Genomic DNA, 20,528 nt, shown 5'->3' on the forward strand with positions numbered 1-20,528 from the left:
CATGATTCTAAATGTTGTTGTAATGTGTATTATATGTGTCATATTATAGTTAAATTGGAAATACATTCTAATTGTAGTGTGTTTAAGAAGAAAAAAAAAAGCATGTAATTGAAGGGGCATAATGGGTACATTAATTGAAAATTTGGGTACTAAAATAAGAGTTAAAAATAGTGGGTAAAAATTAGAGTGGATCATTTAAAATGGGTACAAGATCTAATTTCCACTAAGTACATGAATGTACTAACTCAGTTTTAATTCCACTCATTTCTTATTAAAAAAACAAAAAAAATTCAACTCATTTCAAAATTATTATTTTTCTGTTGGGTCAGAACCTATATATTATTATTTCGATATGACGAGGGCATGAATTTAACATGCTTTGTTTTCTTGATTACAAAGTGGGGCAAAGAAAATAGAAATGAAGGCATGAATTTGACATTCATTTGTTTATTTTTGTGTCATTATCACTGAAACGTGCAATTAGAGATAATTGTGCATTATTTAGTGAAAGTGGAGTCTTAAAACTAATTAATCAACATATTACTCTATTGTGGAATCTCTTGTTTTCCCATCTCCACAACATGCCTCTGTTTTCTCCAGTTTCTATCAACTTTGTTATCAATGGATTTTACTCCATGTTCCTCTGTTTTCCTCTGTTCGTGTTCGCATTTTTGAGAAATGCGAACGAGCAACCGGTGATGATGCTGTGACCCTGCTGAGTTTTCTCTTGATGCCTTCATTGAGGCATTAATCCTTTGGTTAGCTACTTCACATCATGCTCAGACAAATTTGGAAATTCAAATTGAAACTCAACCTCATGTTCCTCTATTGCCTTATCTATGCTTTTCCCCGTCTTCAAAACTTGCCTCTGTTTTCCCCTGTTTCTCTCAACCTTGTTGTCAAAAAGTTTTACTCTCTATGTTCTATCTGTTTTCCTTTGCTCGTCTTCGTGTTTTTGAGGAGGGCGAACGAGCAACCGCTGATGCTGTGGCCCTGCTGAGTTTCTTTTGATGCCTTCATCGAGGCACATACCTTCTTTCTGGTAGACATATTTGTTCCCTATAGATGATCCTTAGACAAATATGGCCATTTTAATTGTACATTGGTCACATCGTGCTGTGTTCTTGTTAGTGCCTTGTTCACTTGTCTTTCTGAGAGAGAAACTCTTATTTTTTAGCTTTTTGGAAAAATCAGACATACCATCTTTGCATGTGAACTATAACCTTTTTTTTGTTGTTGTTTTGTCACTTTAAAGATATGAAGATGTAAAAGTTTCTAAGAATGTTGTTGAAATTTTATGTGGTTTTCAATGAAGTTATATTATTGATTTTACAGCTAAAACAAGTGAAATGAGTGCTGCAAGGAATTGATCAAAGAACAATATTTTATCATTATACCTTATTGCTCAACACTCTTTCACAACAGAGTACAGTAGGAGGTTAAAAACCAATAAAAAAGGTCAAACTTTATCATATATTTTTTGTCAAGGCAATATCAGCTAATGGGTAAGATTGTATAACCTTGTGCATACATGTGGTTTTCAAAGTCTTCATCCAAATGACAAAAATTTACATTACATCCGAAGAAATAATTAAAAGAAAATTGAAATCATCATTTAGCAAAGTTCTAGATGGCACCAGATGATCACCAGATAAAATTATTGGCTCCTCTGGAGACCAGCTGTCAAATGTGAGCCAAAACCTGCCAATTAATATAGTATTGAGTATTAGACTATTGTGTTCTACATGGAATAAGTGTAAGAATATTGAACCATTAATAAGGACATGTGTAACTCCACTAATTACCAATTGGTTTTTAAATGAAGTCTTATGATTCTTGTTATGGTATCAAGAGTCAATTCCCTAGCGGGCATTCGATCCACACCGATCCCAAAGAGTGAGCTAAGCCGCACGAGATCCGCATAGTGCGAAAAGACACTTGAAATCCAAAAAAATAAGCGAGCTGAAAAAAAAATAGGCCACTTGTGATCAGGTGATTCAAGATTAGTGAGTGAAAAATCGCCACCATCTTGAGGGAGATATTAGACTATTGTGTCCCACATGGGATAAGAACATGTGTAGTTTCACTAATTACCAATTTGTTTTTAGGTGGAGCCTCATGATTTTTGTCATTGAGAAAGAAAAAAAATGTAGATCAATAATTATTTTTGTACAAATTCAATATTCCAGCAACTAAAACTATAGCTGTAACTAAAAGAACCATTGCAAGTACAGTTCCAAAATCGGAAACATAGAGCTGCAATTTTTTTTAGAGAAGGTTATACCATGCTTATTAATTATTACACAATCTTTTAAACTAAAGTAAATAATTCGAAGGGAATATATCTAATAAGAAAGGTAAGGAAGATGAAAGATGAGAGCAACTTACATATATAGATTTGTAGTACTTTATATTCATTTCCTTCATTGATTCTTGGATGAAAGTGTCACCATGAATTAAGCTGGAATCTGGTGTTGGGAATAACATATATACATAGATAATTAGAAATTCAAGTCGTAGGTAAAAGTAAATAATTGAGGTGGACATATATATAAAATTAAACTATATTAATATAATAAAAAAAATTATAAGTATATATTCTTAAAAACTCAGTCTTTGACATATATTTAAACATCGTGATAAGTAACATATATAAATAAATACTCTCATATACATATATAACTTGTGTTTTAATTTCAGCTACTAGAGCAACTTGTTGATCCAATACCAACAGTACTTGTCATGTAAAAGGAAGCATAAAAAATAAGTGTCCAGTGAATCTATTTATACATTTCTTCGATTATTTTACAAACATAAAGAGTAGTGTAATAAACAAGTAGGAAAAAGAAGAGTAATTATACCAGTTGGAGCTTGTGTAGAAAATTAGAATCGTCACTGTCATTGCCATCTTCAACATCATCTTAGAAATGTATCATCTTATATAACGCCCCACGTTACTATGACTGTTTCCTGGAATGATGATTGACCCTACAAACCAATACGAATCTTTCCAGCGTACTTTGTCCTCACTCGCACACTTCCTGGGAAAACTTCCCAGGAGGTCACCAATCATTAGATTGCTCCAGGTCATTCTCAAGTGATGGGCTACCGAAAAGATGATGCATCTTGTTGGCATAGGTAGTACTCATCAATCCGCTCAAGTCATCTTCAATTGTGTAGTCCCATACCTACACAGTCTTAGAATTATCAAACTTAACATTCCCAGACGATGTGGGATTGCACAGCTTTTTTCCTGGTCTTTCCTCCTTCGGATCACAGGATTCTGACTGTCACATCTCAATACTCCACAACAATAATATTGGGGATGTGAGCAATAATTGGCCAATCTTCCCCTAGGTTTTTCTCCAGCCGTGGTTCTAGCATTGTACAATGCCTAATGCATAGATGAGAAAGTGAAGTGGGTAGTTCTTTTGACAAGTATTGGAGGTTACCACAGTATTCAATTTGCAACTTCTCAAGGGAGGTGAGGTGTTGAAATGCCTCCTCATCTAAGGCCTTCAAGTTTCTGCAACTGACAATTTCAATGTACTTTAAACTCCAAGGCAATCCCCTTTCTAAGAGTGATTCCTGCCCATCACATCCTTTTATTTGCAAAATCTCAAGAGGTGGAAATGAGGCCTCTGTTGGTTGAGCCACTGGGAGAAATGACATTAGTTGCTCACATTCATCTATTACAAGCTCTCTCAAGGAGGGAAAATAATTAGGTAATAATGACACTTTGAGTTTTTCACAACTTTCAAAGCCAAGTTTCTTAAGACGAGGAAAAACTCCATTCTCAATAAACGACCACTCTTGAAGCTCTCTCATGTCTTCAAAACTCAAGCTCTCCAGATATCTAAATGGCTTTGTCTTTGTTACCAAAGAAGAATCAGCACTAGTTGAATAATAAAACTCAGAGCTTATTTTCACCACACCATACAAACCTCGAATTACAAGGTCTTTGAGTGAAGGAAGTTGTCCCAATGGTGGCAAGAAGCTACAAGTCTCACAATGCCACAGATTCACCCTTACTACATTGGAATGATTTCCAATCCAATTTGGGAAACTATTACCCTCTGTAGCCACGTATAGTGAATGCCTTCAGACTTGCATGAGGTTCGAGGGCACTGAGTATCTCTTTTTCTCTTTCTGAGTCATGGGGTTTATGAGTTTTAGCCCAAAACAAATGTAGCTGACTGAGAAACTTCTTGTTCTTTAATTTAGCCTCCAAAACATCCTCAACACTATCCACATTCTCAAGTCCAAAAAGACGTAGTGTCCCTCGTAGATCTTGAAGCCCTTCTAAAAGTGTAATGACAAACTCATTTTCGCCTACAACAAACCTATTTAGCGTTTGAAGATTTTTCATTTTACTAATTTGCAATGGCATCTCTTCTAAGTAAGGAGGAATATGAAGATGTTGCAGCTTGAATAAATTTCCTATATTAGTCGGAAGTCGAGTAACTTGACCACATTCAGACAATATTAGTGTCTCCAAATTATACAAGTTACAAATTGTATCAGGTATCTTTTTCATTTCACAACATTCTAACTCCAAATATCTTAAGTACTTCAAACTACCTATTGAATCGGGTAATTTGTTCATGTAATGATTGGCTATAGATAATACTCTTAAGCGTGGGAAAGCTTCATGTAATTGCTCTATAATCGACAACCATACTTGATCTAGTTCTATCCATTGGAGTTTTAATAAGAAGGTTCGCAAACACTTAGCTTGAGATAACTCCTCCTCAAATTCTTTAGAGTAAAAAATTCCTCCACAATCTCGCATATAAGACAAATGACGAACTTTGTGAGATAATTTATTCTCATTCAGCACTGAACAAAACTCACCAGAAACAAACATAGCTAACTCATGTATAAGTTCATGCATGAGAAAAGTCGACTTATTCTCACTTGATGGTTGGAAAAATGACTTTGAAATCAACTCTTGAAAGTACTCTTCTCCAACTTCTTCAATTCCCTTTTCTTTTTTAGAATGTAAGAGACCCTCTGCCATCCATAAAAAGATTATCTCTTTTTGTGTGAACATGTAATCTTTTGGAAATAGAGAACAGTAAGCAAAACATTGCTTTAATTGTGAAGGTAAATAATAATAACTCAACCACAAAGCTGGAAGAACGTTTATGTTTCTTCTTTCATACAACCCCCATGTGTCATTGTTCAGGCTGTTCTCCCATTCCTCTTTGTTATGTTTCCCACGTAAGAGATCACCCATTGACTTAATTGCTAAAGGAAGACCCTTACACTTGTCAACAATTTTTTCCCCAACCTCTTGGAGATCCGAGTACTCATTTAAACCAACGAGTAATGATATGGGCACCCAAAATATGCGCCTAAACATTACACACAGTGACGTGTCATTCATTTTTTAAATAGTGGATCTCAATTTTAATAAATGTGATTGGCTAACTTAAACTGACACATGACTGTGTATAATGTTTGAATGTATATTTTGGATGCACATATCATTACTCTTAAGTCAACATCGACTGAGGCATGTTTCGCTAATAACTAGTTCCAACCATCAACATCGGATATTCCCACTTAGTAGGATCCTCATCCCAAACGTCATCCACAACAAATAGAAACTTCTTTGTACTCAAGGCTTTCTTTATTTCATCTTGAAGGTCATATGGCTCCTCAATTTCACATTTCTCATATTTGACTTTCTCAAAAATTAGTTTCATCACTTTCATGCAATCAAGTTTACCATCTCCCATCATGATCCATACTTTGGTATCAAAATTTTCATCGACTCTCTCATCCTTGAATACAATTTGAGCAAGAGTTGTCTTTCCAATACCACCCATCCCAACTATGGGAATCACAGAAAATTTGTCACCATCAGCCGCGTCATTTGAATGTAGCAACTTAATAATAGCTTCTTTCTCATCATTCCTTCCATAAACATCAGATTCTTCTAGCAAAGGAGCAACTACTCTCTTCGGAATCTTCAACTTTTCTATATGTTTCAAACCAAGATCTTTATTCTCTATAAGAAGTTTTAATCTCCCAACTATATCTTCTATCTCAAGTTTTATAGCCTTTTCGAAAGCAGTAATAGAAGTTGGGATGAGTTTCATAAGTACCTTACAAGTGCAGCCGCTTTGAGATTCGCCTTTCAATTTGCTTCGCAACTCTTTAGTGTCGATCTTATAAACCAAGTCATCAGCATCATAAATCGTCTCCTTGAGATCATCAAGCCACTTCTTCACTGCTTGGTCTTTGATCAGCTTCTCCTCAGCATCAATAAGCAGTAGACCAGCCAAAGACAACATAGTTTTCAACTCCTTCACTAGCTTAAGAATGGCTTGTTTTCCTTTGAAGTAGTCCTCAACCTCCGAAGCCAACTTTTCAACCAACGGATTAAGGAAAGCAGAGAGAAGCGCTTCACCAACTAATTCAGCCATGATGGTTTCAAACTCCAAAAATGATTATTGGAGAAGATGATGAACACAAATGATATTGAAAAGAGTTAGAGATAAGAAATGATCCGTTGACTCTTATGATTAATAGATAGTGTTTTAAATAAAAGGCAACGTGGCCCAATTTGCATCTTGCATACCATAATAAAAATCGAATTGACCGTAAATAACCGTCAACGCAAAAGATATACCACATATTTCAACATCGTTCAATGTAAAGAACTTTTTTCCACAAGTAAAAAATATCACAATGTGACTGTTATGGTAAGTGTTGCTATCAACGTATTCCATGGGGTTTTGTAAAATCAATTGAAGCTTTATTATTATTATTTTTATTATGGCTTGTATTTGCTTTATTTATTGATTGTTGCATCAGTTTGAGATGTCTTAGGCAGGTGCAAAATTGGCTTGGTTGGCATGCAGATGCTACCTCTCTTCTGGCTGTGTTACGATGGATTGAGAGAGCTAAAATCAGCAAATTCAAGAAGCTGACTTATTCTGCTGCAATTGCATCTTTGATTTATCAGGTTTGGCATGTTCATAATGAGGTTTTGTGGCTGCATAATTTTACTCGACCTGATCTAATTGTACAGTGCATAAAAGTGAATTTAAAGAATAGAGTTTCGTAGCCAAAATGATATAGATTTGTTTGAAGGATTATAAAGGGGGATTTGGTTGTACAGTAATTAGTTTTTTAAGGCCTTGATTAATGTGCTTTAGGTTGTAATTGGAGTTGAAGTAATGCAATCTTTCTAATTCACCAAAAAAAAAAAATGAAAATCACCATGTATAATATATAAATCAAAACATAAAAAAATACCAAAATTTAAATTATTATGAACACCAATCAAACTAAAAAACAACATTAAATAATCTACTTTTAAACTAGAATGTATCATATTTTTATATGTAAAAAGTATGTATCTTACAAATTATTTTTTAATGATTTTTTTAAATAAAAATTATGATATTATTTATTTCTTTTAAAACTATAGAAAATATTTTGGCTTATTTTTTTTAAAATATGTTTGTGTCATTATTTTATAATATATGAAATTTTTTATTTATTTAAAATTTAAATGATAATAAAAAAATATAATAATCTATATATATATAAATATATATAAATGAGAGCTTTTAAGGAGATGATGTGGCACTCTAAAATTACTCAAAACTATTTTTTCTATTTTCTCCTTTAATCTAATTTTTTTTATTCATTTTTAATATTAATCTATATATCTATATATATCTATATATAAAGGAGAGCTTTTAATGAGATCATGTGGCACTCTAAAATTACTCCAAACTATTTTTTCTATTTTATCCTTTAATCTAATTTTTTTATTCATTTTTAATATTAATTATTTAAACTTTATTTTTTTAAATATTTAAATAAGATATTTTTTAATTAAATACCTAATAAACTAACAAAAAATAAAATAAAACAACAACTACATTAAACGTTATTTTTATAGATATTTAAATAATATATTTTTTGAATTAAATACCTAATAAACTAACAAAAAATAAAATAATAAAAAAAACTACAAATATATACTATATAATATACTAATAAAATAAAATCTTTGAAGCGGTATATAAAAGATTATATGGTGTGGTGATAAAATATAGTAATAAAAAAAACGTAACTACTAACTACGCCTATATATAAATTAATACATTCAAAAATATATATTTTATAAACTAATGAAATAATGTATTTTATGTAAATATTGTTTTATTTTAGATATATGTGTTTTAAAAATGTAGTTTAAAAATAGCATATATCTATAGATAAAAAAAACATAAAGAACTGTTAATTAATACTTAAATCTATATATATATATATAAAGGAGATGATATGGCACTCTAAAATTACTCCAAACTATTTTTTCTATTTTCTCCTTTAATCTAATTTTTTTATTCATTTTTAATATTAATTATTTAAACTTTATTTTTTTAAATATTTAAATAATATATTTTTTAATTAAATACCTAATAAACTAACAAAAAATAAAATAAAACAACAACTACATTAAACGTTATTGTTATACCCAGATTTCGAGCCATGTTAATTATGACCTCGATAGTTGGATTCGCAAATAAGTGGAATCATAAGGTTGGAAACAAGCTCGGGGATCATATGCCGAGCTTGCAGGATATAGACGATCTCGAGTATGGTGACCTCGAAGAGTTCATGATCTCGAAAGATAGCTCCGGGAACACATTCATCTTCGGGGACAACTTCGGATCAGGGGTCTCGAGCTCAATGTACGTACGATCTCGAAAGCCACGTGAACTCGGGAGATGTCATTAGCTCGGACGATAACCACCTTGAATATCTACAAGTATTGTAAATATGAGATGTAATCCTCATTTATTAATGTAAATCCCCTAGAATCGTGGGATATTATTTGGTCAGTTATGCGTTTCCTGGTCTTCAGGGACGTTTCCTTTTATATCTGATTGTAGGCATTTAAAGCCATTTATTTTATTTACACAAAAAGAGTAACTACCCAAAATATGTGGGATAGTATTCTTGTTGCTTATATTTTAATATATGCAAGTGCACGTATCATACAAGTAGTACTCACACAGGTGAGGTCGAACCCAAGGGAATTGTAGCTAAGTACTAACAAAATTGGATATATATTTCTATTTGGCAACAATAAAATTTGATGTTTAAATAAAAATGCAGCAAACTAAACAAGCAAAATCAACAAATAAGAAATTAAGGGTTTAACAATGGATGTGAAGATAGGGATATGATTTCAATTGCTTCGATTGCCCAATTGTTAACGCTAGTTGACTATTCTTCTTCTTTCACTGAAATGACAGATTATAAAATTACCTAAACTCTTTTCAGATCATTTAGGTTCTAAATTGTATTGTCAACTATTGCATTTCTGAGATAGCACAACAATCAATTCGCTTTAAGTAATAATCTATAAGTCACATAAGCTATGCGAATACTTTCGTTTCGCATCAAAACCTATGTTCATTCACTTAGAGCATTCCTAATATTCACTTTTCAGATTTCACATTAGGATTATAAATCATGCTCGAGGTGATCAATCTCAAACATACATTAAGCATAAAGATGAACAAATTTCATAGACAAGCGAGAAGAAATAATCAAATAGCATTAACCATGGGATGATTTCAGTCAATATCCATCAAATCCCTAATAAGAGTTTAGTTCATCATCTCAAAATTCAAATCCATAATCAAACTAAATAATAACATAGGAAAAATCAAAGAAAAAGAGGATGAAACTAGATGGGGAGTTATCGGCGATCGCCCACGCTTGCTCCAAAACCCGTCTTCTCTTGTCTTTCTCCCTTTTTTTTCTGTCTCTCCGTCAAAAATCGCGATCCCCTTTTCAGAATGAAGACCTCATTCTATATTCTCCCCATAATGACAAAATTGCCCTTAAAATTCTGAAGTGTACGGCCGATAGCGCCGCGGCGCCAATTCCTACGCCGCGGCCCTACTAGGCAAAGGCAAAATCTCGAGTCTCTGGAAAGGGGCTCGCCGCGGCTCTAATACGCACGAGCGTCGCGGCGCCAATTCCTGCGCCGCGGCCCTAATTGAAATTTCAGCACAATCCACTCCAAATGCTTGATTTCTACACAATCCACTCCAAATGCCCAAAACATAAGCTTAACCTGAAATCAAGCAAAAACAAGCATAATTCCGCTCCAAAAACACAAGAACCATTAAAAAGACACTGATAAAGACACTTGAAAAGATAGGCTAAAATTAACCTAACAATTCTGCAGCCTTCTCTATAAATAGAGAGGCCATGCACCATTGTAGAGGACCGAAATTCTGATCCTTGAGAGAAAACTCTGAAGAATTCATGCTTAAGAATTTTCAGAGATAATCTTGAGATTAATAACAGAGACTCGTGGACTAGGTAGATTTAATTGCTGAACCACGTAAAAATCGTGTGTTTGATTTGTTTTATTTCATTTGGCAATTGTCGTTCATTGTTTATGTGCTCTTCTTTTACTGTTTGACGAAAAACGGCGTCAGCAGTTATTTTTTTAGATATTTAAATAAGATATTTTTTGAATTAAATACCTAATAAACTAACAAAAAATAAAATAATAAAAAAAACTACAAATATATACTATATAATATACTAATAAAATAAAATCTTTGAAGCGGTATATAAAATATTATATGGTGTGGTGATAAAATATACTAATAAAAAAAACGTAACTACTAACTACGCCTATATATAAATTAATACATTCAAAAATATATATTTTATAAACTAATGAAGTAATGTATTTTATGTAAATATTGTTTTATTTTAGATATATGTGTTTTAAAAATGTAGTTTAAAAATAGCATATATCTATAGATAAAAAAAACATAAAGAACTATTAATTAATACTTAAATATATATATATATATATATATAAAGGAGAGCTTTAAGGAGATGATGTGGCACTCTAAAATTACTCAAAACTATTTTTTCTATTTTCTCCTTTAATCTAATTTTTTTATTCATTTTTAATATTAATTATTTAAACTTTATTTTTTTAAATATTTAAATAAGATATTTTTTAATTAAATACCTAATAAACTAACAAAAAATAAAATAAAACAACAACTACATTAAACGTTATTTTTATAGATATTTAAATAATATATTTTTTGAATTAAATACCTAATAAACTAACAAAAAATAAAATAATAAAAAAAACTACAAATATATACTATATAATATACTAATAAAATAAAATCTTTGAAGCAGTATATAAAAGATTATATGGTATGGTGATAAAATATAGTAATAAAAAAAACGTAACTACTAACTACGCCTATATATAAATTAATACATTCAAAAATATATATTTTATAAACTAATGAAGTAATGTATTTTATGTAAATATTGTTTTATTTTAGATATATGTGTTTTAAAAATGTAGTTTAAAAATAGCATATATCTATAGATAAAAAAAACATAAAGAACTATTAATTAATACTTAAATCTATATATATATATATATATATATATAAAGGAGAGCTTTAAGGAGATGATGTGGCACTCTAAAATTACTCAAAACTATTTTTTCTATTTTCTCCTTTAATCTAATTTTTTTATTCATTTTTAATATTAATTATTTAAACTTTATTTTTTTAAATATTTAAATAAGATATTTTTTAATTAAATACCTAATAAACTAACAAAAAATAAAATAAAACAACAACTACATTAAACGTTATTTTTTTAGATATTTAAATAATATATTTTTTGAATTAAATACCTAATAAACTAACAAAAAATAAAATAATAAAAAAAACTACAAATATATACTATATAATATACTAATAAAATAAAATCTTTGAAGCAGTATATAAAAGATTATATGGTGTGGTGATAAAATATAGTAATAAAAAAAACGTAACTACTAACTACGCCTGTATATAAATTAATACATTCAAAAATATATATTTTATAAACTAATGAAGTAATGTATTTTATGTAAATATTGTTTTATTTTAGATATATGTGTTTTAAAAATGTAGTTTAAAAATAGCATATATCTATAGATAAAAAAAACATAAAGAACTATTAATTAATACTTAAATATCTAAGTTTTAAAAAAAATAAAAAACAAAAAGGTAAAATTTCAAATTCCAAACCAAAATATATTAACAATTAAAAATATCAATAAATATACACATCAATATATATACACATGATATTAATTTGATTAAAAATTTATTTAAAGAGCTGTTAAAACGTAAAAAAATTCAAATTCAAAACCAAAATATCTTAACAATTAAAAATATCAATACATATATACATAATATTAATTTTCTTAAGCATTTATTTAGCTTCATGACTTGGCTCTCAATTAGTCAAGTGAGTAATAATCAATAATTTAAGTTTTAAGGTATTCAATCTCACTCTCACTCTCTCTCTCTCTCTATATATATATATATGAATATATGTGTATATATATAAATTGTATATCTAAAATTATTAGTTTATGTATATATATATCATATTAGTATATATAAACAAATATAAAATTACGTTAAATATATATAGTTAAATTACAAAATATATAAATTCAAATTATAATATTTATCAAACAAATATAAAATTACCTTAAATATATATTTAAAATTATTATAAAAAAAATTACGCAAAGGCGGGAATATTTTCTAATATATTTATATGATGTGACACTCTAAAATTGCTCTAAAGTGCACTTTCTATTTTCTTCTTTTTTCACATTTTTTAATTTGAATTCAAATTTTATTAGATATTTAGTTACAACAACTGTTTAATTAAATTATAAATATAAATAACCGTGAACTTTTCTTATTTTTTATTTTAATTTCCTAATTTATGGCTATTAATTAATTAATAAAAAAACTTTATCTATTTTCTCTCTTTTTTCTCTGTTATCCCCAAAAAATGGAGATTGATGACGTGGCAATAGAGGTGACAAGTGGCAGTACATAGTCAGTAAAAGACACATTAATAAGTCAATAAATACATTGACTCCTGAGAGTTGTGATAAAATTTTGATTGGCTTGAGAAGTGTCATGACCGACCAGGCATGACCTTGTCCGACCAGTCACGACTTTGCTGCCCAGAAAAGTCATGCTAGACCAGAGTGTCATGTTAGAGGAGAGACATGGCATGCTAGACCAGAGTGCCATGTTAGAGGAGAGACATGGCATGCTAGACCAGAGTGTCATGTTAGAGGAGAGATATGACATGCTAGACCAGAGTGCCATGTTAGACGAGAGGCATGTGCATGTCCTACCAGCAAGTGCATGTCCTAGCAGCATGCATGTGTCCGACCAGCACTTGCATATGTCCAGCATGCATGTGTCCGAACAACACTTGCATGTCCTACCAGCAAGTGGTCCTACCAGCAAGTGTATGTCCTACCAGCATGCACATGTCCGACCAGCAAGTGTATATCCTACCAGCTAAGTGCGTGACTATCCAGTAGAGGTGTGTTCGACCAGCTTGAAGGAGATATGGATCAACTAGATTGAGGAGGACTAAGTCAAGATTCCCAGAAACGGCTCCAACAAGAACCGGTCTTGGCACACGCGGGAATCTCTCATTCTTCCCACAAATTGGGTGTTCTGTTATATTTTGAATATTTTTGTAATTTAAATGTAATAAATATAATCAAATATCCCGATTCTAGGGGAGAGCAGATGTATGATCCTAAGCCTATAAATATATGGCTTATGGGATGAGAGAGGGGGCTTCTTCTTCTTTTTAGACTTTTTGGGAAATTTTGGGTCTGAGTTTTCTAGAGAGAGAAAGTGCTTGCATCTGAAAGAATTCTTGTATTCTTGTAATCTGTACTGAAGAAACTCAGTTGACTCAGTTCATCTGATCTTGAGTACAGATCTATTATCACAACTCTAAGTGGATTAGGCTATTACCAACGTATTGGGGCTGAACCACTATAAAAATTGCGTGTGTTATTTACTTTCTGTTCAAAAACTATCTGTGTCGTTATATTTCTCTTGAAGGCTTCATCGTTTTTTACGTTCTCACGTCGTTGGCCAAAACCGCGGTCAACATTCTCATTTTTATTTTAATAATAATAAAAATAGATGTCAATTAAAAATATCTATATATAATAATAAATAAATAATCTATCTATTTTTATTTATAACTTGTTGACAAAATACGAGATCCAAATGTCAATTTTTAACAATAAATTATCCAAACGAGTAAACACAAGGTCCACAAGTTAATTTTAAAAAATAAAGGGTCCAAACAGGTAATCAGCTAAAATACAAAGTTCAAAATGGTGTGAACCCTTAAGTAAAACATAAATTATTTATTTATATAATTTACTTTCTATAAAGAATTTTTAACACTTTGAATAAATACATAGTCCAAAGGTTAATTTTTAAAAATAAAGAGTCAAAACGAGTAATCGGCCAAAGTATTGTGTTCAGATAACCGATCTATCTATTCCTATTTTTAACATTTTGACAAAACTTGAGGTCCACAAGTTAATTTTTAAAAATAAAGGTCCCAACGGGTAATCGGCTAAAATACAAGGTTCAAAATGATGTAAATCCTTACAAAAAACACAAATTATATATAATTTAATTTTTATAAAGAATTTTTAACCTTTTGAATAAATATATGATCCAAATGTTAAATTTTAAAAATAAAGGGTCAAAACGGGTAATCGGCCAAAATACAATGTTCAAATAATCGATCTATCCAATCTTATATTTAACCTTTTAACAAAACACGAGTTCTAAAAGTTAATTTTTAAAACTAAAGGGTTCAAACAGATAATCGCCCAAAATAAGTCTTACACAAAACTTAAATTTCCATATACATAATTTAGATTTTTTATAAAAAAAAATCACGCAAAGCGTATAATAATGATAATAATAATAAAAAATAAAAGCACAAGTACAACAAATTTTTTGAACTTTGTTTTCGGTACTTTAATTATTCAGAATTTTTCAAAAACTTGCAAGAGGTTTGATATACAAATTACAATGGATACCATTATGAAAAAAAATTGTGGTCAATACGCCATCACGTGTCCATATAAAGAACATGTTATACGAGTAGGGTGAAAAAGAATCCATGTCGTAGCAATCTCCTAAAAGTATTTTAAAATATGTATATTTTTTAATAATTACAAAAGACTGCGCGAAGTGCGGTTATGTTTTCTAGTTTATAAATAAAACTAAGCAAATGTGCACTGCACGTTGCTTATACCTACTATATAATTTAAATAATTAAATAATATTTATTTAAAAATAATAAAGGCATACATATCATTTTTTATCTTATAAATTTGTGTGATGATTTATTTTTTATCAAGTGATTGTAGCTCTTTTTTCATCAAATTCACCAAAAGATATTGTGAGATACATTAGAAAAACTAAGAATAATTTATGCATGTATACTACTGTCTACACTATAACTTTTTCTATTCTTATTTTATTTCTATTATTAATTTCTTTTTAAATATTATTTTATTTTATATATATCTCATATAGCCATATAAATATATATCTATGTCAATGTTATGTTTATAGATGTCATATATAGAGATTATTGATATAAATATTTATATATAGTATAATTTATTCTAATATATATATATTTTAAAAAAAGAGTAAACTAATTTTTATTAAAATTATAGATAATGTTTACAATTTTGAAACTAAGCAAACATGCATTGCACGTTGCTTCTACCTATTATATATATATATATATAGATGAGTTTTCAAATGGTTACGTAACTATGGTAGTTATATTTTTAGTGACCTACTACGATAGCTTGTAGTATGTTGTCTTTAAAAAAGTTTCAATATTAAGAATTAAATTAGTTATTTATCAATATGATAATTATGTAATTATATACCTTTTAATATAATATAAGATAAACACTATATTTTTTTAATTTTGTTCTTGGCCAAGTTAGCCAACTCAAGTCTATTCCTAATTCTATAATCCTCAGTATTACCACCTTATTAATATTTTTTATAAAATAAGTGGAAATTAAAATAATAATCTTTAATGTTAAATAAAAACTATTCAGAATGTATCATTCTCTTCACAATGTTCTGTCATGTTATTTTCCTTTGGCTGTAGGATCTAAAACTTTCCTAGAAATAATTTACAGTTGAATAGCAACAATGTTTGACATGTTATTAGAGATGTTGTACTAGCACATATCCAAGCATGTGGAAGATACTGCATAGTTGGCCACATTGTACCTGTCATCGGACAACGCTAAGAGATGCTTATTTTGAGTAGTTGAGTTGTTTTCGGTGTAAAATGATTTAAAATAAATGTAATATTAAACTCTTGTGCACAAAATGATTCACTTTACCCTTCAAATATATGTAAGACTCACATAAATTATTAACTTTATCCCTTAAAATTTGAACTAAACATAAAAAAGAATTTAGATTCTTATTCTCATATTTACTTTGCCTCGTACCAAACACCTCCTAGTCATTCCATAAATGTAGGTAAAAAAATCACTTATTTAGAAGTAACCTAAGAGATACAGTTGACAACTTGCAAAAGAAGGATTTTCTTGAAATTTAGACAGAAAATATATGGATGAATTTTCAGCACACAAGACAAAGTTTGCCTTCTGTACTTTGTTGTGAAAGAGTGGTTATATATATTAACAATAGGGGGTACGTATAATTATATATATATTTTAAGCAAATACCAGTACAATCCAAAGCATTATTTGCACATACTACATCATGGCACTAATTTCACTTGTGGCCATAAATTTCGATAATTAACTTGCATTAAAAAAAATTCAGAGGATCATTGAAACTTTGACGTCTTGACATCTTTAAACAAGGCATAATGGATATGAATGTCGTACAAGCATAATTCCTGCCAAGTGTATGTGGAAACTGTTAGATATTCATACAACATTTTACGAATAATTTTGTATATAATTTAGAATACAATAAATAATTAAAGAATATAGTAAACATGATTCACAGAAAACATAAATTGTTAGTGCAATTGCAATTATCAAACTACAGAATAACAACAAGTTTACATGGCTGATTGCAAATCATAGAGATGAACAGAGGAACATGGAATAAATGAAAAATGACAATGTATGTGAAAAACGACAATTTATCGAGATTATAGTACTGTATCTGTTTAATTGATATATTACCATCAATATGCTTGATTATAAGATTAAGACTAATAGTTGAATCTGTAAAGCAATGATAATGCTTAAACACTACCATTAATTGTAAGTACATATAATATTATGAAGCTTTCCTTCTTTTTTTTGTAATGATAATGCTCATTAAACTGGCGACTCCAACAATTTCAGTAGTAACATATCAGTCAAATAAAGTCACAACATTTTCAAAGGAGGGATATTTAATTTGTTGACAGTGACAAAACGATGTGTACCTTATATCCGTTTCTTGCCCTTAATGGTCCAATCATCATCTTCCTCTTCAGCCTTGTTACTTTTACCGTCATCATCGCAAGCATGTGTTCTTTGGTGTCTTCGGCAAAACGAAAATAGGCAAATCTCCATTCTCTTTTAAACACTAAAATCCCAATAACTGTCCATAAGCCAGTTACATATCCAAAAAATATGACAAAGTAAAACCATATTTTTTGGGCCTTGTCTTCAACTTCCTCATTATCATCTTTGTCTGCATTGCTGGAGATCAATGGAGGTTGGGTTGAATCAGGATCAGTGGGACATTTCTTTGGTAATGGAACCCCGCAAAGCAGTGGATTTCCTTCATAAATTGACAAATCATTCAGAGTCTGAAGCTGATTGCCGAGTGGAATTTTGCCTGACAAGTTGTTGTGAGACAAGTTGAGGTAGCTTAGTGTGGTTATGACAGACAAGCTTTGTGGGATCGTGCCAACCAATTCGTTGTGTGAGAGATCAAAAGACTCCAAAAACTTGAGCTTTCCAATATTTTTGGGCATATTGCCTGACAAATGGTTGTGTGACAAGTTCAAACCATGCAATCCGACGAGCTTGCAAAGCCCCTCCGGAACAACTCCATCGAGCTCATTACTTGAAAGGTCCATAATCTCGAGTAGTTGCAGCTGCATTTTTGAGTACTCAAGATATAATCCTTTCATGGATGCCAAAATCATTTCCTCGCTCCTGAATTTTTCGAAATCCATAATCTCACTCACAATCTGATATGCTTTCTCGGATATTCTGTAATACTGGGGAAAAGCCAAAGCCGAACGATCTTCATTTATTTCTGTAGCCATACCAATAAGCAACTCGAAGCAACGTGGAATCCCTCTTGTTAATTTATTCCCAGCAAGGTCCATGATTTGCAGACCACTGAGCTGACACAATCGTGATGGAATATCACCATTTAACATATTGTTTCGAAGCCTGAGAATTTGCAATGACGAAATCTCCCCAATCGAATATGGTATAGTTCCAGAAAGATTATTGTCTCCAACGTCTAGAAGTTCTAATTCAGTGCAGTTACTCAAAGATTGAGGTAGCTCGCCACTGAGACTGTTGTTATTCAAGTGCAACCATCTCAGAAAACAATGTGAAAAAGAAGGAATAGTCCCTGATAATCTGTTAGACGAGAGATTTATGAGCGAAAATTGTGTATCACCATATCCCCAACATTTAGGTACTTCTCCAGAAAGCTTGTTTTTTGAAACATCAAGAAATAGGAGAAACTCTAATTTACACCATGAATCTGGGATTGAACCATTTATGAAGTTGTTGGCAAGACGTAAAGTGAAAGATAAGTTGCTAACAAAATTGGTTGGAAGATTTCCACTTATTTGGTTCATTGAGAGATCGATGTAGATGAAAGAAGATTGCCATGTTGGAAAATTTCCGGAAATGCTAGTGTTGGAAAGATCTAGTACAATAATGGAAAGATTCCTAAGCCACTCAGGAAATTTGGATCGAATTTGACAAGATGACATGTTAAGAACTTCTAGCTGCAAAAATGGAGGAGTCCAGTTTGGGTCGAATTGGCAAATTAGATGGTTGGCACTAATGATCAACTTCTTCAAATTTGAAAGGTTGGCAAAGTGAGATTCAGTGACAACACCTTCCAAGAAATTACATGAAACATCGAGTGTCCTTAAATGTACTAATTGCCCAAGACTGTAAGGAAGAGATCCGATCAACTTATTATTTGAAAGATCTAAGTGTTCTAAGGTCAACAATCTTCCTATAAATGGTGTGATGGTACCATTCAATTGGTTATTTGAGAGATGCAGTTCTTTCAAATTAGACAATTGTCCTAACCAATCTGGTATGCTACCATATACTCTATTACCACCTAAATCCAGAAACTCTAAACCAAATTCTCGACATCTTGATGGAGTGTTTTTGGTCTCTAACACATTCCCATAAAACTGATTGGAAGACAAATGTAATGACTTCAAGGAACAAGCATTATTCAATAATGACCATAGTCCACCTTCAAAATCGTTAAACTCATTCATTTCAAGATTGAGATAAACAAGGCTGTTAAGATTGCCTAACCAGAATGGAGAAGTGGTATCATTATAAGAATGAAACGATTGTGTCATGTTTGGGAGAGCAACATGAATTTTTCCATGAAGCATATTAGAAGCAAGACTCAGGGACTGAATACTTGAAGGGATTAATGTAGAATTAAAAGAGCTAGGAGAAAAGTGAACGTTATGGATTCCACAATTTTCTAACCTTACGTGTGGAAGAGAAGGAAGTGTAATGAGTACCTGCATTAGATCAACTGCCGTTGTGAGGTTCACGTAGTTCATGTCAAGATGTTTCAAATACACAAGTCTTGAAACCCACTTGAAATTTTCGGCATACAAAGCACTATTGGTGAACTTTGTCTCTTGATTACTCAGATCAAGAGTTTCCAAATGACTAAGGTTTCCAAGTTGTTCAGGAATCTTTCCCTTGAAATATGCACAAGAAAGATTAAGATATCGCAGACTCTTCAAGGAACCAAGGAAATGGGGAATATGGCTTCCTTGAAAGTTGTTTCCACTCAAATCCAAGTACTCTAAATGCTTCAACGCCACCACGGATGAGTCAACCATAGGAGATGATGTTGACTCGGTACCGCCGGGAAATTGAATGGAAAGATTAAGCTTGAGAACATGTCCAGTAGTCTTACTACAACTCACTCCTTCCCACTTGCAGCAATCTTTTCCAGTCCAGGAAGGAAACCAACTTGAAATGCCGACTTTAAAACTTTTTTTCAGTTTTAATAAAGCTACTCTCTCCTCTTTTATGCAGCCCAAGGTCGAGTTTGAACTGACACAAAGTTGTACTACTACTCCAGTGAAAAACAAAACAAATAGGAAGAATCTATTATCACTCAAAACTCTTTCCATCTTTGATAATCAAACTGTCTCTCATAAATCTTTGTTTCTTGGGGAATAATCTCCGAACTCTAGATAAATATATAGAGGAAGAATGAAGTTCCCAAGTCCATCTTAGCCGTCGATTATCTCATTTCTTTTATTAGTTTAGCTTTAATCTGAGATCATGTTTGCTTTAATACTTAAAATAATATTATATGCTTATAAAGAAA

At 31.0% G+C, this 20,528-nt stretch overlaps 2 protein-coding genes across 3 annotated transcripts; both read right to left on the minus strand.

Moving 5' to 3' along the window:
* Positions 1-1,494: 1,494 nt before the first annotated feature.
* On the minus strand, positions 1,495-6,503 carry LOC133829702 (putative disease resistance RPP13-like protein 1). Of its 2 annotated transcripts, none has more exons than XM_062259469.1 (4): positions 2,862-6,503; positions 2,389-2,468; positions 1,806-1,962; positions 1,495-1,701 (listed from the first exon to the last, which is right to left on the minus strand). In XM_062259469.1, the coding sequence occupies exon 1, from the start codon at positions 5,387-5,389 to the stop codon at positions 4,070-4,072; it is 1,320 nt and encodes a 439-aa protein (XP_062115453.1). In that variant the 5' UTR covers positions 5,390-6,503; the 3' UTR covers positions 1,495-1,701; positions 1,806-1,962; positions 2,389-2,468; positions 2,862-4,069. Both variants share the same exon structure in this region, with proteins under 2 accessions (XP_062115453.1, XP_062115454.1).
* Positions 6,504-16,779: 10,276 nt separating this feature from the next.
* Positions 16,780-20,328, minus strand: LOC133830704 (receptor-like protein EIX1). Its single transcript, XM_062260743.1, has 2 exons — positions 17,395-20,328; positions 16,780-16,851 (listed from the first exon to the last, which is right to left on the minus strand). The coding sequence occupies exons 1-2, from the start codon at positions 20,326-20,328 to the stop codon at positions 16,780-16,782; spliced, it is 3,006 nt and encodes a 1,001-aa protein (XP_062116727.1).
* Positions 20,329-20,528: the final 200 nt, after the last annotated feature.

This window comes from Humulus lupulus, chromosome 4, assembly GCF_963169125.1.
Source record: "Humulus lupulus chromosome 4, drHumLupu1.1, whole genome shotgun sequence".
NCBI classification, from domain to species: Eukaryota; Viridiplantae; Streptophyta; class Magnoliopsida; order Rosales; family Cannabaceae; genus Humulus; species Humulus lupulus.